General features: G+C 36.0%; 1 protein-coding gene across 5 annotated transcripts in view; it reads left to right on the top strand.

Annotated features, from left to right (window-relative positions):
• Nalcn (sodium leak channel, non-selective) overlaps nucleotides 1-20,128 on the top strand; it is a 307,060-nt gene that overhangs the window by 118,558 nt on the left and 168,374 nt on the right. For all 5 annotated transcript variants that reach the window (XM_031360820.1, XM_031360818.1, XM_031360815.1 and 2 more), the window contains exon 11: nucleotides 5,836-5,967. In XM_031360820.1, the coding sequence (XP_031216680.1) occupies nucleotides 5,836-5,967 (132 nt within the window). The remainder of the gene's footprint in view (nucleotides 1-5,835; nucleotides 5,968-20,128) is intronic.

Genomic DNA, 20,128 nt, shown 5'->3' with positions numbered 1-20,128 from the left:
ATTTTTGTGTTTCCTCTTTAAGAGCTTCTAGCTCTTTACCTGTGTTCTCCTGTATTTCTTTGAGGGTAGTATTTATGTCTTTCTTAAGGTCCTGTGTCATCATCATGATAAGTGATTTTATATCTGATTCTTGCTTTTCCGGTGTAATGGTGTGTCCAGGACTTGCTGTGGTGGGAGAATTGGGTTCTGATAATGGCAAGTGACCTTGGTTTGTGTTGTTTATTTTCTTTTGCTTGCCCCCCGCCATCTGGTTAACTCTAGTGCTACCTGCCCTTGCTAAATCTGAGTAGAGCCTGTCCTTCCTGAGATCCTGGTTGTATCAGAATTCCTTAGAGTCAAGCTGTCTCTGTGATCCTGTGATTCTGGGATCATTTGATCCTGGGCTTGTTAGATCACCTGGGAGTATGGCTTTCTCTGTGTGTTGTGGGACTGGCTGCAGAGCTTGTACCCAAGGTCTGCACAGAACACTAACCCAGACAGACTGGAAGGAACCGGAGTCACTGGGCTGGCAGAGTTCCTGTGTGCCTAATCCCACTTGTCCCAGTTACTCCCAGTGTTGAGACAGATTTTGGTTCCTGCTCACCTCTTATCCTGTGTGTGTCAGAGCACCTGGGAATGGAGCTTCCTCTGTGTGTTGTGGGACTGGCTGTGGAGCATGCGCCCAAGGTCTACTCTGGACCCCAGCCCAGACAGACCGGAATGAACCCAAGTCACTGGGCTGGTGGAGTTCCTGTGTGCCTGGTCCCGCTGGTCCCAATTACTCCCAGTCCAATACAGTATTCAAGATGTCTACTAGACAAGACACTGCCTTAAAAAGTCTTGTTTATATCCATGTTTCAATCAAAGATGTAGCTATTGCAATTCTCTGCCTAGAAGAGAAAATGTTACAGAGTGGTCAAGTTGGGCACAAAGCTCAAGCAGTCTTCAAACTAACATTTTATGATATCATGATGATCTTACATCCTTCTGAACAGAAGTTTTCAAACACAGGCTCTGTGTACTTCTGCCTTCTACTGTCAGATAAACCCTCAGCAAGGAACCTGATTCATGTTCATTTTAGCATCTAAATGATCTTTTTGACCACTCAAGAGAAGGCAGAGGAGTACCTGCTTTATTCCCAAAACATTTCCAACTTGATGTGATTGGAACACTACTCATCCTTTCTAAGAAGTCTATTTCTTCCTAATGAAGGGGGAAGACATAAACACCAACCATCTGAGACCAATAGTGTCATTACATCCATGTACTGTGTGCTTAAAATGAAGGTTGGCACAGACCAAGCACTCAAGTACAGATTGACACATCCTGATAACTTTAGTTTTTAACATTTATTTTAATTGCAGAAGAAGCTTTGCCCCCATGTGGCTTCACATTGCATGCAGTCTCTTGAGGACTTTCCTTGGACAATGGGACTCAAAACTAGCATTTCTCTATCTCTTCTCTTTTTGCATGAACCAAGGCCTCATGCATGCTAGACAGGCACTCAGCTGCTAAGCTATATCCTCAGGCCTTGACCTAATAAAATCTTGACATTTCTTGTTCTTGGCCTTTGCACCTCTGTTTCACTATTGTTCTCATATAGCACATCCTAGCACAAAGCAAAATGAAGGATATAAGTACTATAAGTTGTTTACACTTTAAGCAACAGTATTTACAGCATCCTACTATAATACTGAACAGGTATGTTCAGTCATTTCCCTAGAAGATAATTTGAGCTGAGTCTCTCCATCTAATTCATAAATAGTGCTCTACTGTTTCCTTTTATGATTGTAACAAATGTCCACAACATAGTTACTTAAAACAACACAAATCTATCATGTGCTACAGATAAAAAGTCAAAATTAGGTTTTTTATTTGGGGGGGGAATGCAACATTACTAAGACTGCATTGTTTTTGGAAACTAGACAAATTCTAGTTTCTTTTTTGTAGCTCTTGAAACTGCCTCATCCCATGCCTTTATTAATGAGTCTGTGATATGGCTTTATAAAGCCCTCTCATGGTAAAAACCCTTTGGTCTAACTGATTCTTTGCCTTAGAGTTGGATGGGAAAGAATTCCACTTGGGGGTATAATGATCATAATATAACAGAAATATTCAGCCAGTCTTTGTAGGATTCCACTTCAATCATTGTAGGCTTTTAGAATCATGACGTTTAAAGTGCCCGATAATTTTATAGGTTACCAAGTTTACCCTCTTATTCAATGAGGATTATCTACAGCATTAATTATTACATTTGAACATGACACAAGAAACCAAAAGAAATCTGTACCTTTAAATAAAGGTACAGATTTGAATTATTTGGGACTATAAAACAGCCTGAGTTCTTCCATTTCTAAACACCTCTAAAGGTGCAGCTCATCCATTCAGTTCTAGAGACCCCTTGAATAGAAAGTCTCTAGAGTATTTCTGACACTATAGAATCTTAGGAAAGATTCTATCTTAGTCTTTTAATGTCTCAGTAATTTCAATTGCCATTTACACAAATAAGTGGATTTTAGAGCAAACTAAAATGTATTCAGAAGTTGTCTGATTTTTTAAAAAACCCTTTAAAGGGGTTTTATTTTTATTTTTATTTCTGTATGTATATGTGTGTCTGTGTGAGTGGGTGCAAGTACCCACTGAGACCAGTAAAGGGTTTCAGATCCCCTGAAGCTAAAGAGATAGGAAGTTGCCTTATGTGGGTGCTGGAAATAAAACTCGAATCATCTAGAAGATCTACAATCAGTTTTGAACACTAAACCGTCTCTTCTGTCCCCTAACCAAAAAGAAAAAAAAAGGAACTAAAATGACATTTTAAATAAAGGAACTTTAAAAAGCTTGAATATACATCTGAAATTTTTATATTTCATATATAAAATATAACTATAGAACAATATAGACCTACATTTAAATTTGTGTATTTGTGTATTCATAGACAAGTTGTATATATATATCTAGATAAATTTATGGTAGATACAGCCTACATTTATGTTAAGTAATGGAACTTTGGAAACCTCAAATCTCTTAACGTTTTGTGACACCTATTCAACGTCAACAATTTTCTTTATGTTAATTTACATAAGTGAAAACTGAAGGCACAGACTTAGACTTCTGTAAATGCAGAGATCAGTCCAGATGTGATGTTGCCAGCCATTTTGCATCGTGGAAGCTGATGTCCATTGCCTAACACTGGTTGCTGAATAAATTCAGTTCCAGAGGTGTCTGTCACCAGCTTTCATATTAAAGCCAGAGTTTCTGGTTTTAATATTTAAATTCAGCTCTTACACATACTTATCACCTCCATTCTTATTTAATGCTTGAAAGTTATTACTTTGGAGCAAGTCAACCAAGCCAAGGTGATTATAGCATATCAAACTCCATTGTAAATGATTATTTTAATGACTTTGTACTAACAGAGATACGTAGACATTCAGACAAAAACACAGCCTAATTATAATGACAGCACCAAAACCAAGCTGTGACAGTTACAAAACCAATTTCAAAGTTTTTTGACAGCCATGGCTGAAAGCTTTGTTTGGACCTTTCTATAATAACAGTTTACTTAAGACCTAAATCCACAGTGAAGGAAAATAGAAAGAAAAAGTTGTGGGTTTTCTGTCATGCTAATAAAATGAAAATCAGTTGACACGTTTTTAATAGAACACTATGTTGAAAAGAGTATAGAAAGGGGGTGATGGGTGTGGAATTTAACTCTCACAATGCAAAGAAAGAGGAAATAACAATGCAAATTCTAACTAGAATAGAAATTTGACAACTGATTTATTTATCTGTGTTGTGAAGGTCAGTAGTTCCTGCAAGTAAATTGACGGCCAGACAAACAGGTTGATTGACAGTTCTGGGATTTGGTTTTTGTACTACCAATGAAATAAAGTCAAAGAGAAATATAAAAATGTGTCAAGCCCTAAGCCTCATGGGAAATCTACTTTTCCCTTGGCTCAGAGTTATTACGTTTTTATCACTTTGATTTATCACCCTTAGTTCTGTCTTAAGTCAGATATTCAATATAATTAATTCTTTGACCTTGTATGATTAACTTCTCATTTCTGACAGACACATATCTGGCTCATGAAATGGTATTTGTTTTGAATAGAGGCCTTTGTAAGAACACCTGCAGTATATTAACACATCTCCATAAATGTTGACTCACTTAGAAGTGATAATATTCTTTGGAGCAGACACATCATGATCACTTTACTGAGGAGAAATCTGAGATACAGAGGGGCTTAAGTGTCTTGTTCATGGGTACCACACCAGGAAATGGTGGAGTTTCAACCACAGACAACTTAGCTCTGCATCATTCTATTAAAGAAGATGAGATAAGATGATGCTGTGGACTCCTGTTCAGGTACACTTTATCCCAGTCTCAGCTTGAGCTTTATATAGGCAGTTTTAGTTGTGGTATTAAGGAACTTGCCGACTGGATCACAGAGCAGTGGCATGCAATGCATCCATAAGTATAGGAAAGAAATGAAACCTCAAGAAGAGAATATGTGATTGCCTTTCTACGCTCTCACTCAGAAAAGCAATCTTCTTTTTAGTCTCTTCTATTTTGCTCTTGGGCATGGGCCAGAGCTGAAGTAACCCTTTTTTCTGTTACCCTGGGCTTTCTCTAAAGCCTCACTCCCCACCTGCCTCCATATTGCATTTACTTATCTGCCGTGCATCTAATCTCCATTTCTAAACCAACTGGCATGATTCTATCTCCATGCCTCGTTCAAATTTATATTATCTCTTTCCCTCTATCTTTCTTCAGGGTCTCTCTGCTACCTATGATTCTATAATAATTTTTTCTTTAAAACAAAAGAGGAAGAGACCACGTGGTGGCATCAGTCCCGAGCAGTTGGTTCTCTCAGGTCCTGAGCCTTTACCTTCTCTTTTCCCCATTTAGGTGATCTCTTCCTCACAACTGAGTAAAATCAGAGAATAGACTTCAAACAGACTTGGTGGCAATGCTTTGTTCTGATGCATTTTTTCTGGGTGGTCTTGAACAAACAACCTAAGCTCCCTGAACTCTATATAACATATATCACATACTCTACTGTTTAAAACTGTGGTATGATAGACACAACATGAATAAGATGTGCATAAAATGACTTAGCACATAGTAAGCATTCAACTCATGGAGCTATCATAATACTTGTTTTCAATGCTTAGTTAACTCCACTCTAATATTGGCAAGGGCCTTGAACCAGATTTAATTCCTAATCCTAAATGCAGCATCTATACTAGTGTGACAGTGGAGAAAATTATTTAATTTCTTATAGTATGTTTTCTTATCTATCAAATTAGAATAATAACCTAGGACTAGGATGGAATTTAATTGAGCTAATCTATGTATAACTCTAGAACAGCTCCAGACACATAATAAGCTCAACTGACAGTTCTTATTCACTACAGAATTATTTTCAGCAATTATTTATGGATGCAATAAGAGAAAATAAATCATCTGTTTGTCCCTCTTTCTAGCTTTATAATCATTGCCAAAACATTTTCTCTCTTACCCCATGCCTGTTTTCAAAACAGCCATTTTTTCATATAGTCAGAACTCAGGATCAAAACAACCTAATATCCAAGATGAAGTATATTCAAGTTAAATTAAATGCATTTTCCATGCTTAACTGAAGGTGTCTGAAGCTAGTTTTCTATATATCTTTAACTCACTTAACGAAGTGATTCCGTTGGTACCACAATTCAACAGGAAAGACATTGATCAGTGGTCTTGGAAAACCGGGTTTTCACTGCATATATCAAACCTGTTGTTCCCTCAAAACTTTAGCATGCACATTGCAGTTAATGTCTTTGGGGAGAATTTACCTATCCATTTTGCCTCCTCAGAAAATGATGCGGTCATCAGTTTTCCACATGTTTATCCTGAGCATGGTGACTGTGGATGTAATAGTTGCTGCCAGCAATTACTACAAGGGAGAGAACTTCAGAAGGCAGTATGATGAATTCTACCTTGCAGAGGTAAGTCCCTCACTGGAGAGGATGTGCTGCAGTGCTCAATGTGGAAGAGCCTCATTAAGTGCCTTTTATTACCATGAAAATTAACTCTTGTGCATTAATTACTCAACTGCCTCCTACATTGACTTACCATCTGCCTCTCAAGTGATCCCTCTGGTTATTGTGATGTTTGACTCATTTCCTGTCACTGTAAGTCTCAGCAGCCTTTTCCCCATAATGGTCATGTTGCCAAGGTAACCTTTTTCCCTAGGTCTTACTCCAGAACAGCCTGTTACTCTACCCACGTCTCATTTTCTGCCCCCTTTTCATGTTGTGTTAGCTTGCTTTCTACTATAAGTGACCACAGGTTCAGAAGCTCAGAGATAAACTAGTAGGCCCCACACCTGGAATACAGATGCCAAACCCAGGATGAATGTTAGAATGATGCTATGTGAATTCCCCTGATTTGGTCATTACACATTTGTACATGCACTACAACATCAAATTAACCTGTGTCATTAGGCTTCTGCAGCAAGTGCTTTCCCAATGAGCTATCTCACTGAACCGAATATTTTTAATCATTTTCAAAGACTATTTTTAAACATTTCTAAAAACAAATCTCATAAGTCAGTGACTGTAATTTATGGGAAAATGTGTTGGCATATAGAAACCCATTCATTGCATGAAAAGATAGACATATATAGTGATACTATATTTCAAAAAGTACCATATGTGAATAACACAAACTTGAAACCTGAAAAACCACACTTCAATAATGTTTATTACAAAAGTGTTTTACATAGAAAGCAATTAATTTGTAGTTTAGTTCTCTTAGAACTCTCATTACACATTAAAAATGGACTGGGTTAATAAAAATTTAGTTCATGCACACAAACTTTTCTGAAAAAGAACATACCATTCATATATTGAATATAAACATCTATGTAGATGTCAAGAAACTTCTAGAAGTCACTTATAAATCCTGCTTTTCTTGTAGAGCTCTGTTTTCCATAAAAAGAATCCCTTTAATCCCCAAATTCCACTGCCTAGGAATAGCTGTGACATGGCATTGATCTAATAGCTTCAGGTTATGTGGTGCTTACAGGCAGCAACAAAAACAGATGGTAAACAACAGTAGCAAATGAACGGAGAGACTCATGAGGAAATTATACCCAAGCCAATACCAAAATGGAATAAAGTTGTCTGGGAACCTAACAAGAATTGCCCTTCAGTAGAAATGAGCTGACAAGATGGCTCAGCTGCTGACAGTACTTACAGCCAAGCCTAATAACCTGAGTTCAATCGTCAATCCACAAGTTAAAAAACAGATAATCAATATGAGTTATACTCTGGCATCCACACACATGCCATTGCACAAACTTGAACACGTATAAAGACACCTAGACATATAGATACACAATCAAAATGAGTGAATGAGTATAAATGTTTATTTAAGTATAAACAAAAATATAGACTGATAGTGAAATTTTGTGATAAGTTTTTTAACACAGTGATAGGTTGTGGATGGAAGGGGTCCTCACTGATTTATGCTTTTCTCAGGTCATGAGAAATGGATGTACAACCAGGCAAATAACACAATGAAATGAAAAGCTTAAGAAAAATAGGAGCCAAATATAATAAAAATAATTAAAGATGCATCAAATGCAGTGCTAAAGATCTAATTAGAATTTCAGCATATGGCCTTAACATTATAATTAACATGTAAGATAAAAACTGTCCTATATCTTACTTAAGAACAGAGAAAGACAGGATTCAAACTGACCCAGATTTAGGGCTTTATTTGGAGTGGGAAGGCTGAAAGATAAGGGGATGGAGGAATACAGGTGACTGATAACAGAGGTGAGATGAAAGTCTATAGAAATAGATGAAAATAGAGAAGAATGAAAGGAAAATGAAGCACTCAGGATCTCTATGTGGATAGAACCCATGTTAGATTGAAGTGAGAGAGAAAGTTACCAATTGTGTTCAGGAAGAAGTCAAGGTTTCCAAATGCACCATGATTTTGGTAATAAAATACAAAACCTATGGTTTTGTGTGGAGATTGGTGGTTTAGCCATAAGAATGGAGTTGTGACAAGAGTTCAAGGAACCATAGTCTGAGTCTCTGAATCTCAAGTGAATATTGAAGACAACTGCTAATTCTTAGACAGGAGGACAGTGTGGTTTTGGCAAAGTCAAGGTACCTTAGTGATTGATGTCGAGATGAATGGAGACTGGAAAGAATGAATCATAAGTTGGTTTATTCTGATGGAATCCTATAAAGGAGTTTCCAGGATGAATGGATGGGACATCTTTTCCTTATCAATTTATTATACTCCACAGAGCATAGCAACATGAGCTCCCTCTTTCATAAAGAGCAGTGTGTGGTGGAATATTATGTAATATACATGGGAGAGAAATAATGGAGGGAAAGACAGGTAAAAGGAGGTATAATCTGCACATGGAACTTGATAAAATGGAAGCAATTATTTAAAATAGATACTCAGTGCTTAGTAGGCTCTGTGTTGTGAAGGTGAGAAGAGAGGTTACAAATTGCACAAGAGAATTGCATCAGAAGTTTTAGGAATGATAACCAACATTCCAGCGAGTAAATTCAGAGATGAGCATAGTAATGGAATCTTGCCATTCTCTTGAAGAGGAAGAGTCTCTCCTTCAGGAGCTCTGATATCAGAGATTACAGGAATGTCACTTTTGTGGCCTCCCCATTATCCTATAGAGCAAATGAAGTGGCCATATAACCTATAAACACAGTGAATTGATGTAAGGAAACTACCTAATTTCTTCTCATGCAAAGCCTACCTTTTTTCTAGCTTGTGCTTATGAATGTTAGATGGTCTTTCACTGTACTAGAAGAAATTATAACAAAATATCAAAAAAAATATTGTGAAGTTCATTAATTGCTGCTTAAATGCTGGTAGATTCTGGGAACAGGTGATTAATCCTTATCAATTTTGATGGTTTTATTTGTAATATTAAAAATTGCAACCACAAACCTAAGATTGTATAGCAAAACCTGACAAAACCTGAAATATATTATATGCCTCCAACTTGTTGCTCTTTCAAAACCATTAACACAGACTTGTTTTTTTTTTTAAAGTAAGCCTGGTATTGAGGAAGGTAATTCTGTTCTATATAAGTGCCCATTGCCAACTACATGCATTGAACATGTACAAATTTTAAGACCATAAATAGGGTATGAAATGTTATTGCAGCATCTAACACTACCAACAAGAACAAAGGTGATAGTAACAGGATGGTTTGAGAGGGTTTGGACAAGTCTGCGGCATTGGTAGTGACAGTTTTATAAGCCCATATTTATACCCAATTCAGCAAGTTAATACATTATACAAATACACCATTAGTTGTTTTTCTTTTTCTTTTTTATTTTAGATATTTTCTTTATTTACATGCTAATTTCTCCATTCCCAGTTTCCCCTTCAAAAAACAAAAAAACAAACAAAAACAAACCCCTGTTGCCTCCCCCCTCCCCATGCCTGCCACCCCGCCCTCTCCCACTTTCTGGCCCTGGCATTCCCCTACACTGGGGCACAGAACCTTCACAGGGCCGAGGTCCTCTCCTCCTATTGATGATCGATTTTGCAATCCTCTACCATACACATGCTGCTTGAACAATCAGACTCCTCTATGTGCAGTCCTTGGTTGGTGGTTGAGACCCTGGGAGCTCCGAGGGTACTAGTTAGTTCATGTTGTTGTTCGTCCTAAGGGGCTGCAAACCCCTCAGCTCCATTGGTCTTTTCTCTAATTCCTTCACTGGGGACCCTGCACTCAGTTCGATGGATGGCTGTGAGCCTCTACATCTGTGTCAGTCAGATACTGTCAGAGCCTCTCAGGAGATAGCTATATTTAGTCAGTAGATAGACTGACTTTGGGTGTTTAAGTTTCTCAGAATATGTTTGGACTTAACTTCAAATTATTCTGTCATGTCTTTTTGAATAAAAAGTGTTGGATGTGAGTCATAATGATTTGTTTTGAGTATAGCTAAATTATTTAGTTAAATCTACTTTTTAACAAGTAACTTCTTAGGGGGGTGGGAAGGAGGTATGGGATGTGGAACAGCCAGAGGGTGGACAGGGGGATGGGGGATAAAATCTGGAGTGTAAAAAAATAATAAATGAATGAATAAAAGATAAAAAAATGGCCGGGCGGTGGTGGCGCACGCCTTTAATCCCAGCACTTGGGAGGCAGGGGCAGGCAGATTTCTGAGTTTGAGGCCAGCCTGGTCTACAGAGTGAGTACCAGGACAGCAAGGGCTACACAGAGAAACCCTGTCTCGAAAAACAAAACAAAACAAAACAAAACAAAACAAAAAAGAAAAAGATAAAAAATAACTTTTTTTTAGTCTAAGCTAAGAATCACCTAATTTCTTGAAATATCAAATAGGCAGCCTAGGCTTTGTAGGCCATCCATTCTCTCCTCAACTCGGCCACCTTTGTGCAAAAGTGAATGTGACCTTAAGACAGCTAAATTTTAAATAAAATAAAAGTTTATTTGCAAAAGTAAACAATAGACTAGCTGTTGCATGGGCTATAGGAACAGAGAGCTTCTCAAGTAGAATTCTCATACGCTAAATTCAGATACATTAATATTACCAACAACAATAGCTACCACTTTTTAGAAAGACCATTGTGTGCTAAGCACTTTAAGAAATTCATTATCTTATTTAATTCCCCCAAACAGCTATAATGACAGCAGTTGAAGACCAGGGAGTGTGACACTGTTATATTTAAGGAAACAGCATTATGTAACAGTTCTGAAAGCTTAACTTTCACACAATATCACAAAAGGCCATGAGATTTGAAAGAAACATTTTCTTTGTTAGGTTTTACATATTGTACAATAAATTGTTTAGAAAAAATCAAAAATAAAATATTCTACCCATTAGGAGTCAAATCACATTCTAAATCACCATCCTTTAAGAATAAATTAATCTGCTTAGCTTCTTTGTAGTACTGGAGATTTGTTCTCCAAATTTGTTCTGTTACTTTGGATTAATTAATCTAAATATAGAGTTAGTTAAGAAACAGGAAAATTATGATTTTATTTCCTAGACTATGCATTAACATAAAAAAGTAAAGACCAATTTTTTTGGTAAGAATTTTACATTTTATTTTCGTCTAAGATAATATTTGCTTATTATTATACACATATGCATTTCATAATAAGTGTAATTATATTTTAAATATAAGCTTATGTTTTAATCACAAAAGTTAATATTTTGAACATTATTTGCTGCTGTATGGTTATTTGGATACTTGTGTATCCATCAGACTGTCCACTTATCAAAAATCTATATGTAAAGCCCACGAGAAGTAAGAAATTTTAACAGAATTTCTCATTTAAGAAACTACATTTTTTAAAGCCAAAAGAATGGATCATAACTTACTGTTCTGTTTTTACCCAAACTTTAGCTAAAATTAAGATTTGTAAGAAGCCTAACTGCAGTCTGTAAGAAGTATCTTTGAAACAGATACTCAGCTTTTCTGATGTATGCTATCAAGAGTAGACTATTTCTTCCATCAGTACACTTATGGACACTGTAGAGTCTTTATTAACTATTGTTCTCTAACTGAAATTGTGTAAATAAAACAATGAAAATTATTAAACTTGTTTTTATGAGTAAAATAAATAAAATAAATGAATATTTGTTGTTATGTATACTTTGGCTTAGGCATTGAAGCAATGTATATACATGTTTTATAACTTACAAGATTTATTAATTGCTTCTTACTATAATTAAGTATTTTAATTGCAACCATTAAAATAAATACTGGAAGGTAGTGTATGTTGTTATTGGTTAAAAAAACCTATCTTGGGTGACTTGAACAGTTGGAATCTACTAGTGATGTGATAAAATTAATTCTTAATAAAAAAAACAGAAACACACAGACTTATGGAAGGGAGCTGGGGATGTAGGAAAAGGTGAGAAAAGCCATCTTGTTTTATTGCACAGTCTTTCTGTTTCATATCCTACTATCATCCCACATTCTGGTTCTCTCTGGACCTACCTGAATGCAGAACTCAGCCCTCTTTACTCCTAGCATTAAGATTTAAAAACACTGGATTCTTTGTAATAAAGTCAGGAGAAAAAAAGGATCCCCAGCTTAGTTCCTTACTATAAACTTGCTAAAACGTCCCACTAAGAGGGGTCTCTAGTTCCAAGTTGGCCTGTTTCCTTCGCCCCCTGCTAGATCAAAAAGGCTTTAGAAAGTAGAGTGGTCCTCACCAAATGATAGAACTCAGAATTTCTTCCAAAGACACTCAGGTTCCTCATAATTTTGCATGAGTACAGTTCTTTGTCTTATGCCAATTATAAACCTTAAAGAAGGTTAAGAATCTTTAACATGAACCACTTCTATTTGGTAAATAAAAGAAACCACAGGGTCTAAACTGAAAAGGTGGTGGATGATTCCATGTGATGGTTTCAATTTTTACTAGTACTAGTTTTCTGATAACCTTGAGAGTATTTGATATAATCCTAGATGAGATTTCCAGCTGTTAAAATTTATAGAAAAGTCATCTATCAAATAAGTTTTCAACAAATCAGGATAAAAAGCTAGAAAGAATAGTTCCCAAGTCTGTGTATCTCAAGACTTCATATTTATGTGAACAGGTCAAGTACCAATTCCTGATTCTAAGAGCTCTGAAATCATTCTCTACTGCAATAGGAACTAGAATATGTATTAAGCTCACTTGTCAGAAAAGACGAATCATAATCTGACCAAGGTGCTAGTTTCTTTTTAGAGTTCCTTTAGCTTAAGAGAATTAATATTGTCTTTAGAAGGAATTGTTGCTCAGGCAAAATTGTGCTAAGACTATATTCATCATGCACTAATAAGCTCTATGACGGATTGGACTTCTCCATGCCAGATACTTAGTATGTCAGATACAGTCATTAGACTTCTATAAGGCTCCTTATATAAGGCTATTCTTAATACCTTTTCTTGTTTGTCTAAAATGTCTGTTATATGAAATGTCTAGCATTTGAGAAGCCTGTAACTTTTAATTTTGTTCTTAATTTCCATCATTTTATAAACTCATCACATAGACAATATTGCGTAATCAATACTGTCCTTACCACCCTGGTTCTTCAAAAGCTGGTTTTTTTTTTTCCTGATTGCTTCAGGGTTTTCACTTAGAAGCAATGAATTGACAGAATAAAAAAAAATCCTGTTTGTCTCTTGATTTTATTCTTCTGCCTACTCTACTGAGAAGCACATTCATCATTTTAATGAATGTCTTATAAAAATGTTGAGTATCCTTAAACAGTTTGGTTTTTGTTTCATTCCTTTTGAGCTTTTAAAAATACTCCTGTTGACCTCTGTACTGTTTGCATATTTGTTCCATGGATAATCCATTGTAATTTTTAGTGTTGTTTCTTTTGACTTTATTTATTTATTTATTTATTTTGCCATAAGATACACTGCTTCTATGAACATTCTCATCTCTAATTTTATGCCACACTGGGGAGGGACTTTGAGGATTTTTGTTTGTTTTCTTTTTATCAAAGCATATATCTTGGCTAGAAACTGCTATAATATAGAATACAACAATATTCAACTTTGCTAACTGCTTGAAAACTCTTATTTTGGTAATTTGTATTCCTCCTAGATTGTATGAACAGCTTCATTTCATGCTAAATTTATGATCATTCAGATATTCAATTTTATCATTCTTATATAAGGAATCATTGTAGGTAAATATACCCGGTCTTGATATTATAAAGAATTAACTTTTATCTTCTGTTTTCTTGCTTCTTCAATGGGGAGACAGAGTTGTTTTTTAGTTATCTGGCAATGAGCAATGCAGATCCTCTCCATGACTCTAGCTTGTCTCTTAGCTTTTATCAGTTGGTTTCATGGAATTTATCACTTTTAATAATGTAAGACTTAGTAGTGTTTAATTTTTCATATAAAGTCAATGGTCTCTGGTATTTAAAATTGCCTAGGTGTCAGGCAATCTGTTTTTCTAATGTTATTCACCAAGAAATGAAAGAAAATTTATGTAGCTATTTCAGTAGAAAAAGAATATCAGATAAAAGTTTTTGTCATAAAAGCTCTTAGCAAACCATCAAGAGAAGTTACCTTTCTTAACATAACTTATCTATGAAAAACCTAAAAAAAAAATATGTATATAAATGCTGAGCATTCATATCAAGAAAGAAGTAAGCTACCTGTGTTATTGTCTCTAGTTCTGTCCAGTATTTTCTGGAACCCAAACTGGGACAACAGAATCAGAAAAAAAGTAAAGAAGTAAGAATTAGTATATGAGAGACAAAGAGAAGGAAGAGAGGAGTCTGATAAGCACAAGACAGTTTCAAGTGATGCATTTGTCTACAGAAAAATTATGAACAAACTTACAAAAAATGTTTTAGGAAATAATAATTTATAGCAAGTTTGTTGGATATGGAATTAGTATGTAAAATCCATATTTCTACACTGCAATTAGTGAAAATTTAATAGAAAATAATTTATTCAAAACATATTGAAGGATATCTAGGTATACATTTCATAAACATATACAAGATCTTTGGGAAAAATAGAATTACTAAAACATGCAACAAAACAATAAAAAAATTGAAAAATTCATTAGATATATCTTTGACCACAGTTAAATCTCTATATAAAGACATATTTATTTTGGCTCACAGCTCAAAGAACTAGAGTTTATGGTGATGGGGAAAACATTATGTTGGTAGTAGTCCACTCTGTGGGAATCCCATGCCAACAGTTCATGTAACCACAAACCAGAAAAGAGGAAAAATATTTCGGAATTGGGTCAGTTTAACCTTCAAAGGCCCAATCCTATTTATTCCAACCAGGCTCCCACTAAAGGCTGCATGCATAACCTAAAACTGGTATCACAAGCTAGGAACCTAGAGTTCAAAACATTAGTCAAAAGAGACATTCTAGATTCAAACCATAATCAAAAATCACACGTGTTTGGGCCTTACACAGATATTACAGTGTATATGACTGAGTCATCAGTCAATGTGCACACTTGGGAGTTTCTGACACAGCCAACCTCATGAATCATCTCATTGTCACTAACCACCAGTAACAGTTACAGCCCCCAAGAGTCTGGTGTAGTGACAATGTACTGTACAGTTCAAGAGAAAACTTTTAAGATGAATGGATAAATAGTTCAGATTACCATTCTAGTAGTTTTATTTCATCTAACACAATAAAGTTCAAATCTTTTAGAACTATATAAAAAGTAGTTGTCAGAAGAAACTTACCTAATTATACTTCTCCCAGAGAATGAAATTAAAGTTAACAATAATGTCAAAGATTACTACAATGTCAGGATTGCATTTTGTGTAACTTGATCATTTCTTGTTTATTCCAATAGGTGTTAAAATTTGTTGGAACTAAAATAAATGATTTGTTTTACTTAATTTCATTCTAACAATTGTTGTAAGTGCAGATAGCTTTGTAAGTACACAGAAATTACATCAGAAACTAAGGCTTTCTATAAGGTGGCAAAACAAGTCTACATTTTATGAGAGCCCTTGTGCTTATAGCACTTCTCACTCACAGATCAAATAGAAGGTCTGTGGAACATCACAGAGCTCTAAACAAGCTTCACCTCTTGTTGACCAGATGTAATGGCAATGCATTTTAGAACAGGGACAAGTAGAACTAATTTTCATGCCTTGAAGACAGAGACTGGGAAAACTTTCCATTGTTATAGAATGAACAGTAAGACCTATTGCTTGGAGACTATGCCATGCAGGAGGCTGTTGGCTGTAAGAAATAAAGATAATCAGCCTACATGAAAGATAAGACTAGACTGTCTTATGAATTGCTGACAAGAGAGGATGTATCTAAGTATTAAGGACCAATAACCTCCAAATGATTCTGAAACACTCACTCATACACACACACACACAAACACACACACACACACACGAAAATTTCAAAAACATAAATCTTTTTTTAAAAATAGGGTGAAAACCTAACTAAAATATGATCCTTAAGGATAGGATCTTTTGGAAGGGGGTTAATGTTAACCCTGTCTTAGACCACCATGCTAGAGTCTTCAAGGCTGAACACTGTAGGCTTTGTAAGAGGGAGAGATTGAAGAATACATATTCACATATGTTCTTCATTTCTTGCCATGTAATATTGTACCACCTTAGGAAACTGACAGCAAGGTTAGTCTAAGGGGTATAGTCCTTAGACTTTGAAAAAGAATTATGAGCCCAAATAAACCTATTTCTTTATGTTTACTCCATTTTTGGCACTGTATTATTTCCAACTGGAGAGATCCCAGCAGAACATGTTTTCCCCAAAGGAAATTAAATGACATCTAGAGAGGTGAACATTTTTACTCTTAGTTTTGGGTCCTCCAAAAAGAAAAAAAAGTCTTTATATAGACACAGATACGCAGAACATATAGATACATATGTATCTGTCATTATCAAATTCCAAAGGAAGTAGTGATTAGAAGCAAAATTGCAAAAGATTCTCTGGGAAATAAGATAAGAAAAAAGAAGGGCTGTGGAGATTCTGCAGTGGCTAAAGTGCTCTGTACAAGCTTGAAAACCTTATGGTTCAGATTCCCATAATGAGTAGGTCTGGGCATGGCGGGACAGAGAAATATACAGAAGAAACTCCAGAAGCTCATGGGCTAGCTACTCTGGCATGCAAATTAGCAGAAAACAAAGATCATGTCTTAAACAAATTGGAGAGCCAAGACGGACATCAAGGTTGTCCTCTGAGTAACCTCCATATGATGTCATGCATAGAAACTGTGCACAGTGCTGCTTCAAAGTAAGTTTTTTTAAAAATGCAAAGACAGATGATACTGCCCTGTGATTAAGAACCCTGGCTTCTCTTCAAAGAACCTAGGGTCAATTATCAGCTCCTCCATGATGGCTTACAGCTTTCTGTAACTCCAATTCTCGGAAATCCAATTTCCTTCTTACATTTATGGGCCCAAGGCATGGATGTTATGAAAAAGCATATATGCTGGCAAGACACCCACATACTTAAATATTTCTAAATAAATAAAATCTTTTAAAAGAAAAAATATTTTCTATATATCATTTTAAGTGTTACCAAGAAATGCAACAAAAATATTATTGGAAAGTTAATTACAAAGCTCACTTTAGTTTTTAAGAGAGTAGAATTCTATCTTAAAGTTGGCAAATTCTAGATGGATTCTGTCTTAGTTCACAATACCAGAGACTGAGTAAATTACACAGTGAAAAGATTTATGTGGGCTTGTAGTTCTGGCCCAGGAACAATAAACCACTTCTCATGGCCTTGATGGAAAGACTCCCAAGGTAGTGAGCATGAGATAGAGAGTAAAAAGAAGCTGCATATGAGAGTTAACACATTCAACTTTGATAGCAGAGCTTTCTGATAATAATCCATCATTTCATCAGCATACTCAGGGGCCAACACACTGAAGAGCTGAAAGCTAAGCATGGCAGTTGGATGCCTACTCCACATACACACAAATTCTTTGCTGATTGGGATTTTCAAAAGCCCTCAAGATTTGACAATTGCTTGTGTAGTTTTATAGGAGTCTTTGCAGGTTGTTTGACTCTGCAGATAGCCTATCTACCTTCAGTTTATGTGATCAATAAAAAAAAATCTAGAAAGTTATACCATGTCCCAATGATCATGAAAGCTGAGTTCGAATAAATATTTTGGAATTGTTCATGGCAAGGGGGCACTCAAGCTCACCTCCTGGATACTTCTAAGAATTCCTCTATACTCCTCCAAATTCAAAGGCTCTATGAAACCTCACAACACACACTAACACAATTAACTATTTTACCCTTCCCTCTTCTGTAAATTCTGACAGTTATCCCAGTGAGAGGCTAATCTATAACCACAAGAAAATTAGTATGGTTTTACATATATATTTTACCATTAAATGTTATCTCTTAGGAGTTAGTACTGTTTCTCAAAAGTTTATAATGTCAGCTTGTAACAATAGACAAATTAATTTTTTAAAGATTTATTTATTTATTTTTAAATCTAAGTACACTGTAGGTGTCTTCAGATGCACCAGAAGAGGGTGTCAGATCTCATTACAGATAGTTGTGAGCCACCATGTGGTTACTGGGATTTGAACTCAGGACCTTCGGAAAAGCAGTCAGTGCTCTTAACCACTGAGCTAACTCTCCAGGCTCCGACAAATTAATTTTTTTAGTTTTATTTTTTATTACATTTTACTTATTCACTTTACACTCTGCTCAGTGCCACTCTCCCAGTCACCCTCCTCCACAGTCTTTCCCCCATCTCCTAACCCCTTCTCCTTTGAGCAGGTGGGGGCCCCCTGGGTGTCCCTGTAACCCTGTAACTTCAATCTCTGTGAGGCTAGGTGCTTCCTCTCCCACTGAAGCCACACAAGGCAGCCCAGCTAGTAGAACATGCCTCACATACAGGCAACAGCTTTTAGGATCACCCCCATTCCAGTTGTTTGGAACCCACATGAAGACCAAGCTGCACATTTGCTACATATGACTGGGGATGCCTTGGTCCAGATCATGTATGTTCTCTGGTTTGTGGATCAGCTTCCAAAAGGCCCAAGAGTACAGAATAGTTGATTCTGTTGGTCTCCCTGTGGAATTCCTATCCCTTATGACTGCAGTCCTTCTTCCTATTCTTTTATAAGAGTCCCCAAGCTCTGTTCACTGTTTGGCTACGGGTGCCTGCATCTGTTTGGGTCAGCTGCTGGATAGAGCCTCTCAAAAGATAGCCATGCTAGATTCCTGTCTGCAAGTATAACATTAACATAACAAGTATCATTAATAATGTCGGGGGTAGGTTGGTTGGCCATTCCCTCAGTCTCAACTCCAACTTTGTCCCTGTATCTTCTTCTATAGACAGGATAAATTTTGGGTTGAAAGTTTTGTGGGTAGGTTGTTGTCCCTATTGCTCCACTGGGGTTCCTGCTGTGAGTGACAGCTAAGGATACCCCCATTGATTCTTGGGTACCTCCCTTATTCCAGGTCTCTGTCTCTTCCTGGAGATACTCCCTACTTCCCCATCCCTGTCAGTTGCAGATTCCTACTCATTCTCATGGCAATCTGGACACCCCTCCTGTCCCTTCCCACACCTGACCTCCCCCAATTCCTCTCTCCATCCCCTCTCCCACCCAGTTCCCTCCTTCCATCTCCTTCTTATGACTGCTTTTATACACAAAATTGAGGATATTGAATCTCACTTAGAAGGGGGGAATAAAATATAAAAACTAATTTTGAGGGGAAGTATTTAATCTCAAGATAATCAAGAATTGGGAATTCAAGAAGAAATTTGACAAGAATATAGGTCTTTAAATGAATCACAATAGTTCGCTAAATGATTTAATGTCTTTGATAAAGGTACAGTTTTTCCAAAAAATGAATACTAAGCAAATTAATTTGACTTCAAGCAAAATCATGATCAGCTTGACAAAGAAGACCCCACTTCAATATCAGCAAAAAAGTACAGCCATCAAATGCAAATGAATTCTACTCCTTCATCTTCACCTTGACCCCTAAAAGTTATATTGAACGTTATAAAAAATGCTCTATCTTCACATGAAGACAGAATTCAAACTTAATATTCCTTCCTGGGTTGAAAACCATTGAGAACTTGATTTAACATGACACTGGATGTTTTAAATGTCTCTGGATCCTTGGAAGAACCAATTCTATCTGAAAAAATACAGGTCTTAAAAATCTAGAGGAAGTTATAGATTTCATGGAAAAAATTACAACAGTCAAACTGGTAGGTGAGCTAATAAACACAATCAGAGTTATATTGGAAAGTTCTTCCCTAACATTACAAGATGGAAAGTGACAAGATGGTCTTTACAGTAAGGTCTGCCAAATTTTAATTCTCTGATCACTCTTATTTAAGTAATTATAGATCATATTAAAACTATAAAATTCCAAGGTATAATTAATAATGTTGACCAGACCTGACAATATTTTAATAACTGAAATTACAGGCAAGGTTCACATGAAAAGACAGAAATAATGTATGGTTCAATAAAATCCACAGGTGATTCTTATTATCTAGATTCTAGAGTATAAAATATATTCTAGGAGTGAATAAGTAATGCCTTTAGAAGCCTTCATGATATATATCATTGTTTTGATGAATACCAAAAGAAATGGAAATCTACAGCCATTAATTACCAAG

Source organism: Mastomys coucha, unplaced genomic scaffold, assembly GCF_008632895.1.
Source record: "Mastomys coucha isolate ucsf_1 unplaced genomic scaffold, UCSF_Mcou_1 pScaffold9, whole genome shotgun sequence".
NCBI classification, from domain to species: Eukaryota; Metazoa; Chordata; class Mammalia; order Rodentia; family Muridae; genus Mastomys; species Mastomys coucha.
This window is presented reverse-complemented; position numbering and strand designations above follow the sequence as displayed.